Consider the following 20,757-nt stretch of genomic DNA (forward strand, 5'->3'; position numbering starts at 1 on the left):
ACGTACGTTTATATATTACAGTATTGTACAATTTAGCAGTTGACTAAATATTTCACATTTTTATCCGTTAGTGAACGCGCCTTTATTTTGCAATTATATATGTATGCGGTCCAACTTTATTGACAAAGAATACGTCAAGATAAAGGGCGTTTTTTTCTTGTGCGGAGTTTTTGTTCTTAAGGATTGCGCGAAATTTTTTTTTACAAATTTTTTGCTTTTCTGATGAGAGCAAAAAGAGCTTAACATTTTAGTTTAAATCGCGACTTAGACAATTTATTGAGAATAAATCCTCCTAAGTACATTATCACATAGTGTCATAAAAAATAGCTTAGATGTCATTAATCGTAACGCTAATTTTACATTTTAAAGTATCAATAAATTAGAAGTTTCAAATTACGAATGGGGAAAAAAAAAATTATAAAAAAATGATTCATAAATAGGCTTAAATATTTTTAAATACATAAGTCGCAATATAAAACTGCGCAAATTTAGCAAATCGTCATGTTAGAAATATGAATTTAGGATTACTTAGTTACGCAGGAAATTTTACTTAAAGCGTAATGTTATAAAATACGTATTTCTTTTTTTTTTTTTTTTTTTCTTTCCATTTGGACTTACACTTCGCGTTTCATGTCATAGTACAATTTTGCGTAATTTGGACAAATGGGCATTTATTTTTTCTACATATACAGTAATTTCATCTAAAAAATATACAAATAAACAATGCAAATTAGAGTAATATAAAACATACGTTAATGCTGCGTTATGTACCATGCTGAGTTTTATTTTTGCGCAAAATTTACAATCCTTTTTTTTAATCTATAATATAATAACAATGTATTCTTTATTTTTTACGAAAATATTTGTAGCGCGTAAAAACGCTCATGCGAATTTTTTTAGCGCAATGGATAAAAGTAAAATATTAAAATAAAGTACCAAAATTTATGTTCAAAAGGTAATTTTTTGATAAAAATAAAAGTGATCAAAACGCTTTTTTTTTCTTATTCTTCGTTTTTTTTATTTTATTATAATTAAAAATATATATATATATATATATTTTTATAAACAAATGCTTTATTTTTAATACATAGAATACAATTTTTTCTAAAATTAAAAATGTCACCATTTTGATGTAGCAATTTTTACATATATGTAGTATAGGAGTACAAATATATTATATACCAAAATTGCATGTGTGCATTATTTTTTAAAAATGACATAATTAAATTTTTTGTTTCTATTTTTACGTATCATATTAAAAATTGCCCTTATTTTATATACAAAAGGAAAAACGTTTTACTTATATCCGTATTTCAGATTTTTTAATAATTTTATTCAATTTTTTTTTTATATTTGCATTTTTTTGAGTATATTATATATATTTCTTTAGTATTTTTACGTTTCTTTTAAAATTTACATTTATCTAAAGTGTTTCGTATATTTTTTAGATTTAAATGTACGTTTAAGTAAGCGCGATATATTTTTGACGTACTTCTTGCTTTTACTTATACTTTTGCATTTCCTGCATTTTGTTATTATGTATTCATTTGCCCGTTTTATGATATATTGATTTTTTTATTTTACTTTAATTATTTTTTATCGTATATTTCGCTTGATTTTATGTCGCATTTTATGTCGTATTTTATGCCGTATTTCATTCCGTATTTTATGCCGTATTTCATTCCGTATTTTATGCCGTATTTTCGTTTTCTATTCTAAACTTATTTTCGCCCGCATTTTTATAGTCACATGCATAATTTATATCTTCCCTTTTTTATCTATACATTTTGTTTCGTCTTTCATCGTGAACTGTATAGTATATTTACATAGTACATGTATCGCGGCCAGAGTATATTTTATGCTTTTCACTCTTGTAAAAGAAAGCTACAATTTTGTAACATCAAAATTTAGCATCCGCTTTGTTTTTCACTTGTCGCGAGCTTGTTGAAAATTAAACCAAAGCGAGCCTAGGTATATATATACTACGCATGTATGTATATATATATGCATATGCGAAGATATGCTTACCAGTAGATATTCCCAACTGTTGCTGTGCCCTGAGTGATTCATTATTATGTAATAAAATGAAGCTCCTGTTGACAACATCTTTTATCATAAAGTAAAAGATATGTCACGAGCTTTACTTTTAGCCTAAGGAAAAATATAAAATACCTCTTGCATCGTGGAGAAGGATATATTGCATGATCTATTGTATGTGCATTAACCACCATATATGTATAGCCTGCAAAAACTTTCTCTTCTCATATATATATATATATATAAACCGAGTGCTGTGAAGCAAGGCATAATCAGCACATGAAAATATAGAACAGGGATATTTTTGTATATCTGGTAACGTATTAATTAATTAATGATCCCTATTCTGTTACATATTTACATTGCGTATATATTTTATCTTGCGAGAGTTCCAAACATTTTTGGTTCTTAAAAGGAAAAAGTTACAAAGTATAATATATTATTGTCCCTAAGAAACGAAATAAGGCTATTTGTGCGCTCGCATATACGCACATAGCACATAGACGCATAAAGCTTATAAGTATACATACAGCTGTACAATTAAGTCTCAAGTTACAAGATATATAGCTTATGCTTTTATCACCCCTGATGAAGACATACATTGAGAACTACATGTACAAAATTTACCGTGGTTTGACAATAATGTATGTAAGCAATATCTTATTGTTAAAGTAAAAAAATATACTTAATGAAGATTATAATTCTTCTTGTAAGTAATTATCATTTTATTGAAATTAAAAAGTTTATATAATGGAGCAACGAAGATGTGTAGTATCAAAGACTGCTACAAATGATGGTAGTGAATCCGAGATAAAAACATCGACAGATGTTTTTCCATCAGTAATAGAAAGAATAATGGGATGCAGTCCTAAGCATAAAGTAAATGTAGTACAATTCTTTACCAAAGTTTCTGTGTGTGTCCTTGCACTATGGATCCTGAATTGCCCTAGCAATGTAAGATAGAACAAAATATATGTTTAAAAATTTGCACTTCATATTTGTAGCTGTTTAATTTTGAACACTCATTATGCGTTTGTATATATTGTGTGTACGTTTAAGCAGCCTCAAATGTACACACTGTGAAAGTGAATACATTGTACATGTTAATGCAAACTATAATGATGCACACATGTGTATAATGTAATTCCATCTCCTTACGTTCAACCCTTTTTTTATGGCAGACTAATTTTACAGAAAACTGGGATAATAGCAGTAACAATGGGGACACAGGAATGATGCCAATTTTATGGGCCACTAAGAACAGATCTTTATCACAAGTGGAAGTACTAAGGATGACAATATATGACCCTACTTATTGTAAACCATGGGATAAAGCATCTAGTTACACGGAAGTATCAAAAGTTCCGGATAAAATGCCACCGCCTAGTACGCCTCAAAAAGGACCTAAAAATATGCCCCCACAAGGACCTCCTCCACCTGGTCCTCCCAATGGACGTCCACAAGGTCCTCCAAATGGTTATCAACAAAATGGTCCACCGAAAGGACCTCCTCCACCTGGTCCTCCAAATGGTTATAAACAAAATGGTCCACCGAAAGGACCTCCTCCACCTGGTCCTCCAAATGGTTATAAACAAAATGGTCCACCGAAAGGACCTCCTCCACCTGGTCCCCCCAATGGACGTCCACAAGGTCCACCGAAAGGACCTCCCCTACCTGGTCCCCCCAATGGACGTCCACAAGGTCCACCGAAAGGACCTCCCCTACCTGGTCCCCCCAATGGACGTCCACAAGGTCCACCGAAAGGACCTCCCCTACCTGGTCCCCCCAATGGACGTCCACAAGGTCCACCGAAAGGACCTCCCCTACCTGGTCCCCCCAATGGACGTCCACAAGGTCCACCGAAAGGACCTCCCCTACCTGGTCCCCCCAATGGACGTCCACAAGGTCCACCGAAAGGACCTCCCCTACCTGGTCCCCTCAATGGACGTCCGCAAGGTCCACCGAAAGGACCTCCTCCACCTGGTCCACCTAACAGATATCAACAAAATGGCCCACCGAAAGGACCTCCTCCACCTGGTCCCCCCAATGGACGTCCACAAGGTCCACCCAACGTATTCCTCCTCGAGGTCCTCCAAGTGGAAGTCTGCAGGGTCCACCCAAAGTATCTCCTCCTCAAGGTCCTCCCAGTGGAAGTCCGGAAGGTCCAGCCAAAGCATCTCCTCCTCAAGTTCCTCCCAGTGGAAGTCAGGAAGGTCCAGCCAAAGCATCTCCTCCTCAAGTTCCTCCCAGTGGAAGTCAGGAAGGTCCAGCCAAAGCATCTCCTCCTCAAGGTCCTTCCAATGATAATCCAAGTGGTTCTCCCAATGATAGTCCAAGTAGTCCTGCTAGCGAAAGTTCGAAAAGTGCACCCAGTGAAAATAAATCAAAAGTATATTCAAAGGATAACCCTCCACCAGTCCCTCCAAGAAAAAGACGTGCTCCAAAATCACCTGTAATGTTTGAACATCATAAACAGTTTTTTCAACAAACCGAGGCTAATAAAAAATTAGAAGTTATAGATCCAAGTTATCAAAACCTTAAAGATATGAAAAAAGATCGTGATAATAAAATAGTTGCAAGAAGTCCACCAAGTAATAAAAGAAGAAATGTTAACCCTGCTAATAATATGGAAATTGTACGACGTCCTGCACCTCAGAAAATTAGGGTTCAAAAAGTTCAGGAAGATGAAAATGGAATTTTGGGAGAATTCGCAAACTCAATTATGAGTAACATTCATGAAGTTGAAATGGACCGAAATCCAGCGTTAGAATTAATAAAAGAGAACATTATAGATAATATTATTTCAGCAAATAGAGGAGTAAAAAAAAATATTGATTTCATAAGAGAAAATATCACAAATACTTTGAAAACAATTGAAAACGGTGATTGGAAACCTCCCTTAGAATTAATTAAAGAAACGATTTTAGAAAAAATTGGAAGTCTAGATCCAGAAGAAATAAGACCTAAGTTTGAAGAAATAAAAGGAGCTATTATTGAAAAAATAACAGCAAATATCGAATCTGAGGTAAGACCAAAATTTGACAATATAAAATTAACTGTGCTGGATACTTTGGATGACATTAATAATGGTGTTGTTCAGCCCAGAATTAATGATATAAAAGATACCATTAATAGAAATATAGGAAACCTTGATTATGAAGTGATACCAAAAATTGGAAATACTATAAAAGACTGTGTTGTAGATAAAATAGGAGACATTTCAAGTGGCATTGGAAAAACGTCAGAAACAATAAAAGACACAGTGATGACTAATGTAAAAACAATTTATGATAATGTTCCTGTTCCTAAAAATATAAAAGAAATGGCTAATAAAATAATCCCAGATTCAAATTTAACAATGGAACAAAATTTAATAAATTCAGTCACTAGATCAACATTAGGATTTAACATTTTCGGGGGTCTTAAAAATCGTTTTAAAAATTTAGGAAACACAACTAAAGCAATTGGAAGTTTAGTTATATCGTTTATGTTAGGAATCGGAGGAACCATTGGTCTCGCTACTGGTTCTGCTGCGCCTGGTGGTGCTGTTTTGTTCTTAGCTCTGATTTTTGCATATTATGCTATAATTAAATTATTAAAAAAGTCACTTTTTGGCAATTTCAGCTTTAAAAAAAAATTTTTTCCCAAAAAGAAATCTAAGGAGAATAAACAAAATGAGCTGGAGAAAGGTGCAAAAATAGTATATTCTTCAAAAGCAAATCTCTCGAAGTCATACAAGTAATATATTAACTTAAATATATTGTATTATGGCTAAAAATGTTTTTATAATTTTTTGTTTTTTTCAACTATTTTGTAAATTTTTTTTTTTTTAGTATTCTTAAATAATAACATTTCCAACAAAAAATTATGTTGTACATTTACAAAAATTAGTTAATACATATATAAATGTCAAAATTTTTATGTTTTACAAATTTATTTTTTTGATGTATGCATATATTTGCATTAAATATTACCTAAATATACATATATTATATATGTTTTAATTAATTTTAAAATCTATTATTGATTTTGATATTATTATATTGAAATAAAGAATTATTTTTTATTCCTCATATTTGAATGAACATAAACATTCCTATTATATAATCCCTTTAAGGATTACATTAAATTATTAATTAATTAATTAAATTATTTTAATACAAGAAAAGGACTTTACATTTTGGTGTATACTGATAAAGTTACTTTTTTTTTTGCCTATTTTTCCACTAAAACGGTTTATTCATAAAAATTGGGAGTAAGATTTGTCAGAAATGGGATCAACAAAGCATACTTTTTCTGCGTAACGGTCGCTTGTGGATTTTTGCCATTTTTGAATTCACTACAAGTGCAAGCTTTGTGCGTATATATATATGGTATTATACACATTATTTAGTTATGTTTTATCACTGCTAGTGGATTTACCTAATTTACATTAACACATAGGAATGAAAAAAAAATGATGGACCCTTTCCTAATTATGCGTCGTTATAAATTACGATTTCCCCTATTTTAAATGTAATGAAAAAGAAGTACTGCCAACTTAGCGTAATTTGAGTGTTTGTAAAATTATTCCATTTTTCTATAAATGTAAAGTCACAGTAGTGAAGAAATCGGAAGCGCACAAAAATTGCATAAAATAGCAGAAAGAGAAACGTTCGCTTGCTGTAATTGGTGCGTATAAGTAGGGGGTGTAAATATATCCACGTGGACTACGTATATATCGGTTCGTCTATATATGCACTTTGATTTAGCACGCTTATGTTTCATTTGCTACGAATCATTTGTAGAAATGTGATTAGGACCAAAAGTAGGGAAGTGTTTTTAGGCCATCCTCGAACATATGGTTAATTCGTAATAAGGAGTGAGCTAAGTCTATGATGAGAAAAGAGTACCTAAATGAGGATGTAATATGCTTATTTAATTCCGTGCATCATTGCGTGTTTACTTGATTTTGTCATGAATGAATTAATGTTGCTACTTCATTCTTATTACAAGGCTGTAGTTACACACGTTGGTGCATAAACACAAACTGTTAATTTGAAGGATCAACTTTTTAAACTTAAGGAAGGAAAACATTCTGCAGTGGTGCTAACATACTTTTTTGAAGAAAAGCATTTGCAATTACTGCACTTTGTAAATCTTAAATTGTTAATAAAATGATACATGAATGAATATACATGGGTGAAAAAGGGCCATTTTGTCCTTTTATGGGGTGGTAAATCTACGCACATATTTAACTGAAAATGTGTATCATGTTTTTAATTATACGATTATATCGTCGGACTTAGCTTAAGAAAAGGGTGAACGCTCTTTTTAAATTGAAAACTACAAGTTAATTTGTTAATTCGACAAGTTTATGCCAATTATAATTCCACCAAAAAATTAATATATACATATAACGTCAGGCCAAAAAAAAAAAAGAAAAAAAAAAAAACATAGGCACGGATACAAAACATATATGATAAAACACGACTTAAAAAAAAAAACAGAATTCACTTAACAAGTACACGAATTTACTAAAAACACTGCTTAAGATGGAAAACGCAATTTGGCAGTTGCCTATATGTATACATATATACATGTGTGAAATTATAAATTTACATAACGCTTATATTTTAAGGTAAAAAAAAAGCGCACGTGTAGCTATAAATTAGTTTTACACCTGTACTCTTCTATTGGACACCATAATTTGTAAGCACTTTGTATACAATGCTAAACTGAAAGATTTACAATGATATCTTTTTTACCTATAATAGCACGTAGGGTATACTTATAAAGGCTTACATTCTGGGGTACCTTTTTTCTTCCTGTTTGAAACAAAGCACGATTCGCTAGGATATTTTCAATTTATCCTTGTTAATCGTTATGTGTTGTTTACATCACCAGGCGTAAACTGATAAACTCAGTATTTCTATAAAAATAAAAAAACTCAGAATGCTGGGACATTTCGTGATGACATATTTACGAATGTGACACCAATGAGATAAATACTCGTGGGTAGGTACGACTGTACATAAAAATAAACTCTTGTTTGGGGTTTTATTTCGTGCCTGTAGGTGTGTTTCTCCTTTTTGCACTTCATTTCTATGCATTTTTTTTGAGTTGCACTTTTCATATGTTAAACGGATTTTAACTTTATTGCTTTGGACATGCCCATATACACTGCCGAACAAATTTTTTTTTAGTGTCCCCTAAATTTTTCTTCTTTTGGAACTATGGTTCACTTTTATTTAAACACATTCTTCACTTTTTTTTTTTATTCCATTTGGACTTACTTGCCTGCTCTTTTTTAGACGTTTTTTCCTGTTTTTTCTCTTTCTTTTTCTCTTTTTTTTTCTCTTTCTTTTTTTCTTTCTTTTTTTCTTCCTTTTTTTTTTCTTCTTTTTTTTCATGAGTTGTTATTGTGTCCTGTGTTTTTTCTGCATTTGTGTTTACTTCTTCTTTTTCTTCCACATCTGTTTTTTCGTCTGCTTTTTCATCTGTTTTTTTTTCCTGGTGGATTCCTTCTGCATTAGTATTTTCATCGTTTATCTCTTCTGTGTTTATCTCTTCTGTGTTTATCTCTTCTGTGTTTATCTCTTCTGTGTTTATCTCTTCTGTGTTTATCTCTTCTGTGTTTATCTCTTCTGTGTTTATCTCTTCTGTGTTTATCTCTTCTGTTTTTATCTCTTCTGTGTTTGTCTCTTCTTCGTTTGTCTCTCCTGTGTTTGTCTCTTCTTTGTTTATCTCTTCTGTGTTTGTCTCTCCTGTGTTTGTCTCTTTTTTCTTTGTTTCTTTTTTCTTTGCCTCTTTTTTCTTTGTCTCTTTTTTCTTTGTCTCTTTTTTCTTTGACTCTTTTTTCTTTGACTCTTTTTTCTTTGTCTCTTTTTTGTTTATCTCTTCTTTGTTTATCTCTTTTTGGTTTGCCTCTTCTTGGTTGACCTCCTCTTGGTTTGCCTCTTCTTGGTTGACCTCCTCTTGGTTGACCTCCTCTTGGTTTGCCTCTTCTTGGCTTGTCTCTTCTTGGTTGACCTGCTCTTGGTTTGTCTCTTCTTGGTTGATCTCCTCTTGGTTTGTCTCCTCTTGGTTTGCCTCTTTTTGGTTTGCCTCTTTTTGGTTTGCCTCTTCTTGGTTGACCTGCTCTTGGTTTGTCTCTTCTTGGCTTGTCTCTTCCTGGTTTGCCTCCTCTTGGCTTGTCTCTTCCTGGTTGATCTCCTCTTTGATGGCCCCTTCTTGGCTTATCCCTTCCCCGCTTGAGTTTTCCTCCTCATCCTCTAACTCGTATTCCATGTCTTCATCCAATGAAGCGTATTTTAGCATATCCCCCTTTTGTCCCATGTATACATCAGGTCTCCTAATTCCTGGAGGGTATACTACCCTGGGTCCGTGTTGGGGGTAATCTACGTATATGCCTGATGGCGGCTTTCTTGGGGGATATCTCCTTGGTTGCACTTCTCTATGTTCTGGGTGTGCACCTAGTTTTCTCATATCTCTTGGATGTCGTCCCCTGGGATGAAATTCGGCATGCTCTAAGGGTCTAACTGGTTTTCTACCCCTTCGTGGATGTTTCACTGGCCCGTGTGCTACATGTTCTGCAGGCCCTACGTATCTACCTGGAGCTCTTCCTCTAGGGGGATACCTTCTTTGTCGAGGTTCCACATGTTCTACGTATCTACCTGGAGCTCTTCCTCTAGGGGGATACCTTCTTTGTCGAGGTTCCACATGTTCTACGTATCTACCTGGAGCTCTTCCTCTTGGGGGATGTCTTCTGTGTCCGGGTTCCATATGTTCTACGTATCTACCAGGGTATCTCCCTTTGGGTGGATATATTACCCCGTTTCCATCCTCTAGGTATTCCCTTACCATGGTAGGATAACCATCATTTGTTGTGGGAATTGAATCCGTGTAGTTACTTACTGAACCTAGCAATTTGCTTCTTACGGAATATATGATGCCTTCATCATCCTTGTCCTCTCCATATTCTTCATGGTTTTTTTTTTTTTCATTTCCAAAGGGGAACTTTTTTCTTAATGCGAAAATATCTGGTCCAGCGTTTTCTCCGTAATTTCCTACATCATAAGGACACTTTTCTTTGAACCCATATTGTGCTGCTTCATATTTTTCATCACATTCTTTATTTCCATCTACTACATTTTCTTTCAATTTGTAATGTTTCGTTTCGTAATTTTCTTGATATTCCTTTAATCCGCCGCTTTTAAATTCTGTTACTACGCGGCTACGTAACATCGGCTTCCTCATGACCCTTCTGCCCATTGCTAACGATCTCTGGAGAATTTTTGGATCCAAGGCATTTTGAAAGTTCCATTTTTTTCTATCATTCGCTTTACTAAGTTTATGCTAAAAAAAAAAAAAGGGGGAGGGAAACGTTATATAAAGTTGAAGGGAAAAATAAAAATGGAAAGAATAACCAAATTGTCTATTTTTATACTCATGGAAAAGTGTGCAACCGAGCGAAATTGTGCAAAAAAATGTTGTGTAACGGATGCAGCGAAAAATTCAGTGGTGTCTCTTTATCTCCTTACGTAGTTAGAACAGTTTAATATCCAAATTAGGAGAGAAAATAAAAGTGCTTTTACAAAAAAAAGGAAAGTATTCATTTTCCCTCCTGTATATCTGTCAACAATCGCCATGGCTGTTTTCCCAATGATTTATTTTTTGTGCGTATACACACGCACCTCAATTATTTGCACAAAATAGAAAAAGATTTATGTATTTATCGATGATTGATTTCTTTTTCGAAAACTAAAACGTGTTACAAAGATGAAACAAGATGTCAAAATAGTCTGTGCTATTACAGGGGAAATTTTAAAAATTAAATTGGGAAAAAACGAAAAAAAAAAGAAAGAAACGAAAAATGCAAAATTAATAGAATTGTGCTATCAAAATGTGTAAAACGAATTTTACACAGATAAAAGTAAATTTAATTAATTATTCACAAATGAACATTTAAGAGTTAGAATAAATGGAGAAACATTTTGGAACATTCAAAAAAAAAAATATATATTTCGTGAACAAATTGTAAAAATTTTTAATAAATTCACTCATAATTTTTTTTAACACTTTGTGCTCATATGTTTATTCACACCATGCATACGCATGAAATGTGTGTATGCATTTCTGTTCTAATTCTAACAATAAGGAGAGGGGAAAATGTTCCATCACCTAAATGGTAAATTTATTCATGTTCTGGAAAGCACAATATGAGAATACGCCTTTTAATTTTTAAAATTATTCCTATTGGATCGCATTTTACTTGAAATAACGTTAAACTGTTAGCATTTGTATCGTCATTGCTTTATTTTTTCCTTTTACAACTGTCATTATTTACACTTTTCTCCTTGCTGGAGAATAAATTATTAAATGTTTACAAATTTATGAGCAGTGCAAAGTGCTAAAGCGCTAAGTTTAATAATAGGGCTGGGAATAGATAAATGTATAAAATTCGTAAATACACACAATTTTGTTTTGCCTTACTTTGTTTTGCCTTATTTTGTTTTGCCTTACTTTGTTTTGCCTTATTTGGTTTTCCCCTATTTGGTGTTCCCCTTTTTTGCTCGACTAGAAATGGGAGATTTAAGCTAAGTTTCGAAAAAGGGTGTAAAAACACACCGTGGAGGATGAAAGGGCCTGAAAATGTGCAAAGAAGGAAGAAGCGGAGATGGAGAATCCACATTTAAATATTAGAAAAAAGGAAAACAAAAAAATAACTCTAGAATTGATGACCATATGCGATTCTTATCTCTCTAAAGTGATAATATATAAAACAGCATTTAATTTTAATAATGAAAAGGTTCATAATAGAAAAATATGATACCGAACATTTTTGTACCACCCACATGCTTGACTTGCATTCTTTCGTTTATTTGTTCTTGTTATTATGGCGTAAAATTGCACCAAGGAGTTATTAGTACCCAGGATTAACCATATTTCACTAGGTCATAGAAAAAAGCAGTGCGTTGTAGTTAAGGTGACGTGTTCACAAATATTCCCTTTATGTTTAAACGTGTAATCCAAGTTAGCATTTAAAAATTAATTGTTCTGAAAAGGTGTTTTTTTTTCTTCTTTTTAAGAAAAGGGCACCAAATAGTGGATTATTAGTTATGAAAAAAAAAAAATTTTAGAAAAAAAAAATTATGTTAAGAATGGTATTAAGAAAAAAAAAAAAAATCAGAATAGCGTTCAATTGTGTTTATTTACACACATTACGTTTCTATGTGTAGTAAAATTAATTCATCGCATATTATCTTATTCTTCCTCTTAAAGAGTTACCACCAAATAGGAATTCTCGCTTAGCACACGAAAAGCAGCAGACATAGGCACGAAAGCATCCATTTTATTATTAATTATTGGTGATTACGCAGTGAATTGTGTTATCTTCTCCTTTTAAGTATAATTCGTTCCTATGACATCGCAATTACTTGCTTATTTAATGGAAATGCAAAAAAGGAAAAACAAAAAAGAAAAGAAAGGAAAATATTTTCCTTTTTTTTTATAAAATTTCCGTTTCACGAAAAAATAGATTTATCGCTTTACATAATGTAAAGAGCGAATAATTATAAAAACGTGCTTTTTTTAAAAAGCATGTCTCATATTGCAATACATGCAAATTGAACGTTTCTGTATGAATATGAATAGGGGCTACCTTAAAAAGTTGTGAAAACGAATCATAGGTATTTAATGGTGCATAAACGGGGGGTAATGGGAATTATTTTATATTCCAATTTTAGCAATTCTTCTTTAGGCTTCTTCAATTGTGAATTGATATGAAAAAAGGTACTTTCTAATAAATTGCCGGTTGAATAAGCGCAATCGGAATGTACACTCTGAGCATTTTATACTTCGCTAGGTGGGTCAGAACGCGAGCATAAATGATAACCCCCGTTTCGAAACATACAACTGTGCCTTAAAGAATGAATGAAACCTAATTATACGTAGATATGTGTCAGATTATATAGAGTGCTGCCCCCATAATGAGTATCCTTAAAAAGGACTACATTGGAAGTACCCTTTTTCATATACTTAAAATTTGTAGTAGCAGCTGCAGCAGCTATTGTAGTAGTGAATAACTGAAATGCGTTTACGCCGACCACTCTGGACAACTTGCTGGGCGCTCCTTTGAACCCACTATGATAAAGGTTAACAGAACCTTTTACCATATAGAATGGCATAATACTCTGGATGATTATTTAAATTATGATAAACGATATATTGCATAGTATTCCGTATGTTATACTGTATATTGTATGGTATATTATATGGTACTTTTTGTTATAGTCTTAAAATTTGTGATGAAAGAATTTCCCCCCCTTTTTCCCTTGTTCAAACAATTATGTAAAATTAAATTATGCATATGCACGTATGGAGACATTTTTGCACAATTTAACTTTCCCATGGAATCATCAGTATATGTAAGATTTATATACAAAAATATATACAAATTCGAATATTCCAAAGGAAAAGGGGAAAAGGAAAATTACACGTAAAAAAAAAAAAAAAAAGAACAAAAACGAAAAATGCCAAATAAAAATGAAAAAGGTCTTTTAATTAAAAGCTGGTACGTGTACATAGCATTTTACAACACCTTTTTCCACTCACAACTGCAGCACTAAATGGAAATATCACAATGCAGTTTTATTTTCTTTGTACGCATTTCATTTTGGTAAAAATTAGGAGAAGCTTGTATCTTTGGCCGTCATTTGACTGATATATTTATCAATCTATCAATACGTCCGTCTGCCAGTCTATATGTATGTCTACCAATCTGCGCGCCTACCAATCTGTAGGACTACATTTTTCCCTCCGTTCAGTGATTCCTAACTGCTTTCATCTTTTATTACCTAAAATATCTTTCAGGGCAACCTTTTCTTCCTTGCTCAAATTGGTGGGGAACACAATTATAAACTCAATTATTAGATCCCCCCTTGCTGATGGATTATTTAAAATAGGCATTCCTTCGTTGGGAATTGTTCTTCTAGAATTTGGAGCAACAATATCATCTACTCGTATGATTAACTCTCTTTTGTCTAATGTTAAGAGCCCAAATTGGAAGCCACTTAACGCTTGTTCTAAGGTTAATACACACCTAAAAATGAGATTATTGCCCTCTCTTCGATATATGTTATGTTCTTTCGTTTTTATTTTGAAAATTAAATTTCCCGGTTGTTTCCAAGGAGATATCTGATCCCCATCTCCATAGAATATAATTTCGGTTCCGTCAGCTAATCCTGGTTTTATATCTACAATTATCAGTTTGTATTCGTCATAAGCAACGGGTCCATTGTATCTTTTTCTCGTAACTTTTAGTCTTTTTTGGCATCCGTGGAATAAGTCTTCTAATGTCACATGAAGAGGCGCTTCGTATGTCTTAGGCGTGTTATCCGTAGTACCGCCTGAAGAGGAAAAGGGGCAGAAGGGTACAGGAACATGCATCTAATTTATGTGTCGCATACCAATTGGCGTGTTCTTCTAGATTACAAATAAAATGAAGGAACGTCACACTTGGCACAGTAGTCATCCGAAATGGTAGCTTTATTTTTGCTATCCACTTCGTTTGTTCTTTTGCCTCGTGTTTCAGTTTTATCATAAGAGTGTGTAATTTGCATACATGCTCATGTTATAAATATGCTCATGTTATATGTACGCTCATATCATATGTACGCTCATATTATATGTACGATTATATCATATGTACGCTCATATCACATGTACGCTCATATCACATGTACGCTCATATTATATATATGCGCACAAAGGGCATCTCACTCGTCGTACCTCCAGGGGTCGAAGAGGCGTTAATCTTGGTGCTCATGTTATTAATAAAATCTGAAACTTGTTGAAATCGTTCATTGAAGGCTGACTTAATTGAAAAGTTCTTCACTGGATCTATAAATTTATTGAACATTTCAGTGGTATTCATTTTCGTTTTGTAAAAGGAAAATTTAGGAGTTTCATCTACCTCTTCTTCTTCGTCATCTTCGTAAATTGTAAAGTTTCCTTTTACCGCTTCTATACCATAGATATCATAAATTTGCCTTTTAGTTTCATTTGATAGAACTTCATATGCTTCAAGCACAATTTTGAATTTTTCTTCTGCAATTATTTTATACTCTGGATCTACATGTCTATCTGGGTGCCATTTCATGGTTAACTTTCTGTACGCCTTTTTTATTTCAAGGTCTGTAGCATCTCTGGGTACTCCTAATATAGCATAGTAATCCTGAGGAAAGGGCAGGGAAATTGGCAAAATGCATTGTGTGTATATGGCTTGTCTACCTGGAGTGAAAGCTTTATATGTAGATTACGCTTATATTGGCAAAAACATTCACTTGTGCTATAATTGCTACAATGTCACGGTGGGTATCGACATTGTGACAACGTTCCCACGACGTTAACATTATATTTTATTTCTTCGTTTTTATTCAAACCTCTAAATTTTGAAAGTTATCCCGCTCAGGTGGTGATTCACCATGGCTATCTTTTTCTGCTAACCATCTGTTATCTCTGAGGTCTGGTTTTTTTTTCAAAATGTGGTGCTCATTATTACCCCATTTTTTTACAGAGTTTCCCTAAAAATTGAATAAATGTTATAAAATTATGCAAATACAAATGGATGTTGAAGAGTGGAGCAACACGATATGCAGATTATTTAGGATGGCCGGGTGTAAATGTTAGTGTATGTCCCCAAAGTTTTCCAAAACTCTTTCGAGTGTTTTCTCTCTGGCTCGTTTCGCTGTCTTACCTGGTTAGAATCGGTTATAATCCAAATTAGGAAAGAAAACAAAAATAGTTTAACAGAAAAGGGAACAGCATTAATTATTTCTTTCCTAGAGTGTTTCATAGAGGCTGCCATTTATCTCTATATCCCTTTAGTAAACTATTAAGTTACGCTATAATGGTTTCCATTACAGAAACGGTTACTCGTGGTTTAAATAGCTTTTCCTTAGCGGTTTCATTTCATGATTTAAAAAAATATACAGCGGATCGCTGGTTTTGAAAATGATATAATATACGTATTGAGGGAAGTAACGATCTTGGCATATATGTACATATATATATATATGTATGTATATGTATATGTATATACTTATATGCTTATATACATAATACGTACCATGGAACAGTATAAAGACTGCCCGGGTGACTGGTTCAAAAAGACATTGAGTAGCGGCTCAATTTTATAACTATAGAAATATATGACATCAGTATATATAAAATCTAACTAATGACAAATGGTATTAACTAATTGTTTAATAACCCCAATAAATAGCTACTCATACTAATAATCAATTTCATTTTTAAACAAATCATAAATAAAAAAAAAAAAATGGAAAGCATTTAAAATTTTTCTCGAAAAGTTACTAATTAAAAAAAAATTCTCATAAATTAAACAAAGTTTTATTTTAAAATAAAGAAAAATTTAAAAAAATTTACAAGCGTTTATAACTTTATAATCATTATTAAAAAGAAGAAACAATATATTTTTGGTACATCTAATATATACTGTTTTATAATTGCCTCAATATGGACACTGCTCCTAATAATTAAAAGAACAGAACTAATATACAATGAAACAGTAATTTCATATATATACGTTTTTTTAATTAAAAGTTCGGCTACGTTATTTATATACATCAGTATAATTATACACTGGCCGCATATTGCTGTTATGTTATGATTACTATATTATACGTACATAATATATATATTTATAAATAATAGCATAACAAAAAATAAAATTTTAAACCATTCGCGTTTTATATATATACAATTTTTAGGTTTCAGCACTGAGAGAAAAAAAACATATTTTTTCGAGGTAGAAAACGAATCCGTTCAATAAATAAATTGTCAGGCCACAAAAGTGAATATCCTTTTTTGTTATATTTTTAAAATAAAAAATGATAAAGTGGGTTTCTTTTGTTTTTATCTTTAATATTTATGTAAGAAAATGTTAATATTTTAATATATTTTACCCTTTTTTTTTTTTTTTTTAGCAATTTAAACAACATTTTTAAAATTATAACATTTTATTGTAGGAATCGCAAAATGGGTATTCATTATGCGTCGTAGTACAAAAGTCGTACCACGTTGTACATGAAAAGAAATCCGTTTTGATAAATAAATAAAAAAATGGATGCGAGAGTACTCAAAAAAATTATGCTTTACTACACACGAGAAAAAAATAAAATAAACTAAAAAAAATAAAAAAAAAAAGGACAATATTAAATAAGGAGAAAATTATAAATAAGAATAATATTGCTTAATTCTGCCATTTTTATGCATTATAATAGTTACCTTTTTTTTGCGGTTAAAAATTGCATTATTATGTAGAATGTACAAAATGTTACTACTACTATATACTATAATATTGCTACTAATAGGGGAGAATTTATATTAAAAATAGTACGCACGATCCCTTATATATGAATCTATAGTGAATACTCTTTAAGGTGTTTAACGTAAATTTCTTTTCATGGTGTCAGCTTTCTACATTTTGTAATATTGTTCTTAATGTTTTTTTTAACACTTTTAACAATTAGCGTTGTTGAGTGTAGTGAATAAAATTAAAATTCAACTGCAGTCAGACAGTCGCGAAAAGTACCTACCTTTTGAAGCAAGTTTTGTATTTAATTTTTTTAATTTTATATAATTAATTTACGTTTTTTTTACAAATAAATAAAGTTATAAAGAACGAACTGCAATTTTTGATTTGCCTTAATTCTGATGAAATTTTATGTAAAAAAAGTAAAATACATAGATTCGAGTGTTTAAATTTAGGGGTTCTTAATGGATACTGCTTAGCGTTAGCGTAAAACGAATGTGCATAACTGCGCTATTTTTTTTAAAATATAGAGCATAAAAAAAATTACCTTAAAATTGTCAATACGTCATTACGTATTGGGGTGTTTACAAATGTGTTGTGTAGAAATGTGGTAAGTTCAAAATTATTAATAATTGAAAAATGTACTTGGAGGACCACAAAGAATATGATAAAATGGAAAAAAAGAGGGCCAAATTCGTGCGCAGTAGGTACTCGAATTATTTATACATTGACCCTTCTGTTGTACATATATGTAGGCGAAATGTGCGAAATTTGCGAAACGCGCGAAACGTGCGAAACAGTTTAGGGCTGGCAATTCACCAAGCTGCATGAAGTATGATCACCGAAATGGCCAAAGTCGGAGGGGGAAAAAATAAAAGAAAAGGTGACCTCACTTCACTGCGATATTTAATAAACGCAGATAGAACAATACTGTTTTGGGCAGCATAATAATGAAATGTTTTTACCAATAGGTATATATGTACACACTTTCTTCAGCATCTGTGCATGTCAAATCGAAGATTCAAATTCTGCTCTATGTACATCTTTATGTATACATATAGAAAGCAACCATTTCAAATAAAAAATATTTATTAACATATTTTTCTACTTAATTTTAATGGGTATATACACCGCGATAGTTATTATGAACAAAATAGTGCTAATTCGTCTGTAGCATTATACACTTGCATATTTTCCACATATTTTTTTATCATATATGGATAACATTGCATTATTTCTTAAAATTATGCCACACAAATTGTACACTTATATGTGTATGTATGGATGCACATATATACACATACGCAATATATACATATGCAATACATACATATGCAATACATACATATGCAATACATACACACTCAATAGATACATACGCAATACATATATGTGTATTCAAATTACAAATTAAAAAAATACTACGCTCGGAATATAAAACGGTAAAAAAAATGACAGCAAATTGTCAATAATGTTACCGTAAAATGATTAATAATAAGAATTATTATTACCCCAGAGTAGCGAATGAGAAGGCACAAAAAAAAATGAGGGGAAATAAAAGAATTATATAAAAGTGTTCACTCTGATTATATAATAATTACGTATAATTCATTATTTGTACAAAAAATTAAAACACTAATGACAAATTACAGCAGGGGGGTGCTAATAAAAACTGAAAAAAAGAAAAAAAAAAACTTTAAAACACTTTTTTTGAAAATAGAATTGGGGAAAATGTAATTATATTATCACATACATGTTTGCAGTATGGATATACACTTAATATATGTACGCATCTATTTTACACACCCCTGGGAGTTGAAAGTACATGTGCGGTCAAACTACTTGCTCGTTCAATTTGAAACTTTTTACGAAATTGTCTTCTGTTAAGTTGGCAAGTAAGTTTCAGGATTTGGATTACTAATATTCGCTCTGCGTTTTTTACTTATTTCGCTACATTTCTTGTACTTGTACAACACAAATACGATTGATAAAATCATGGTCAGAAATGCTGCTGCAATGTTGCCTGCATTGAGGGATGAAGCCAAAATGATAATTGCACTTATTGCAGCTCCTATAATTGGAATAATAGCTTTAGCGGTATTCTTGTTATACTTTATCCAAAAAAGTTTCCCTTTTTTGTTTTTGTTCAAAGTTATCATATTTATCAATTGCGTTTCGTATATATCATCGGCATTCCTAATCACTGAGTATACCCTCGATAGGTTTGATTTTATTTTGGATTTATTGTTTTTTTTCCGTCTCATTTGTCTGTTACTTCTTGTTGATCTTCCAACAAAATTTTTTTCATTGGCATTATAATCTTGTGATTTAACATCAAACTGAGCTTCATATTTTTCTTTTTCTTCTTTACGTTCTTCAAATTCTGACTGTTTTTCTTCCCCACTGTATTCAAAACTGTAGGCATGATTCTTATTTTGCTTAGAATGATAAGGTTTTTTACGGGGTTTAGAAATTTTGAAAGAAAAGTTCGATTTGGCATAGCCGACGCCCTGGGTATCTGGTTCGGGAGGTTTCATCAAATCGAAGTCATTTGCTAGAATATTAAAATGTTTTTGAAATTCTTCGTTTTCCAAAAATATATTAAATCGTTTTCTAAAAGCTTCATCTTGCATATATTCTTTTATTCGTTTTTCAAATTCGTCATCATTTTCACTTAGTAAATCTATTATTTTTTCTTTAAAGAGTGCATATTTTAGGTCAAAAACGGACTCACTGTTGCTTATACTTTTGCCTATTAGTATCCTTCCATGTCGTACGTTACATTTAATGCTCAAAATGGCCTCTGTATTGGGTGATTTGCCACGGGAGGTTGTCTACAAATTGGGATGGAAAACATTCAACATTTTTAAAAGTGTACATAATACCTTTTAAATTATAAAAAAAAATAGTAATAAAAAGAAGACGAAGAGAAAGAAGAAAAAGAAGACACAATTTAGCTTCAACGTACACAATGAGCAAAGAAGCAGCACACGAATTATGCAGATTAATTAGCTTACGTCGTTAGAGGAATAATTCCATGTTGACCATATTAAGAGGGTAATTATAAAAAATGTATTAGGTACGAAAATTTTATATGTTCGCCTTTTCATTTAGAACCTCTTCAACGTTGACGATATTTTTGTATCAAGCGAAAATATTAGCTAAATTGGGCTACGAAAAGAAATATCTCGGACAAGGTAATTCCATAGCTGTTTTTTTATTTTATCCATAATATTTTTCTCTATGTTTTCTTTCCTATTCTTTCAAAATTTAAAATATTTCAAAACCTTTAATTATATTTAAAAACATAATTAAAGAATTTATTCAAAGGTCATAAAATAAATGCATTATTATGTCAAAATATACTTGCATAAGTACATGTTTTATGCAAAAATAACCAG

At 31.9% G+C, this 20,757-nt stretch overlaps 3 protein-coding genes across 3 annotated transcripts; all 3 read right to left on the reverse strand.

Annotated features, from left to right (window-relative positions):
* Positions 1–8,280: 8,280 nt before the first annotated feature.
* On the reverse strand, positions 8,281–10,290 carry PVX_081835 (knob-associated His-rich protein, putative; the record flags this gene model as incomplete). Its single annotated transcript, XM_001613593.1, has 1 exon — positions 8,281–10,290. One exon carries the CDS (start codon positions 10,288–10,290, stop codon positions 8,281–8,283), a length of 2,010 nt encoding a protein of 669 aa, XP_001613643.1.
* Positions 10,291–13,860: 3,570 nt separating this feature from the next.
* PVX_081840 (heat shock protein, putative) lies at positions 13,861–15,886 on the reverse strand (the record flags this gene model as incomplete). Its single annotated transcript, XM_001613594.1, has 4 exons — positions 13,861–14,426; positions 14,800–15,253; positions 15,462–15,602; positions 15,776–15,886. The coding sequence occupies 4 exons, from the start codon at positions 15,884–15,886 to the stop codon at positions 13,861–13,863; spliced, it is 1,272 nt and encodes a 423-aa protein (XP_001613644.1).
* Positions 15,887–19,239: 3,353 nt separating this feature from the next.
* Positions 19,240–20,757, reverse strand: PVX_081845 (hypothetical protein; the record flags this gene model as incomplete). Its single annotated transcript, XM_001613595.1, has 2 exons — positions 20,374–20,757; positions 19,240–20,190 (listed from the first exon to the last, which is right to left on the reverse strand). Exons 1-2 carry the CDS (start codon positions 20,464–20,466, stop codon positions 19,240–19,242), a joined length of 1,044 nt encoding a protein of 347 aa, XP_001613645.1. The 5' UTR covers positions 20,467–20,757.

The sequence above is a fragment of the Plasmodium vivax genome, chromosome 2 (assembly GCF_000002415.2).
Source record: "Plasmodium vivax chromosome 2, whole genome shotgun sequence".
In the NCBI taxonomy this organism is placed as follows: domain Eukaryota; phylum Apicomplexa; class Aconoidasida; order Haemosporida; family Plasmodiidae; genus Plasmodium; species Plasmodium vivax.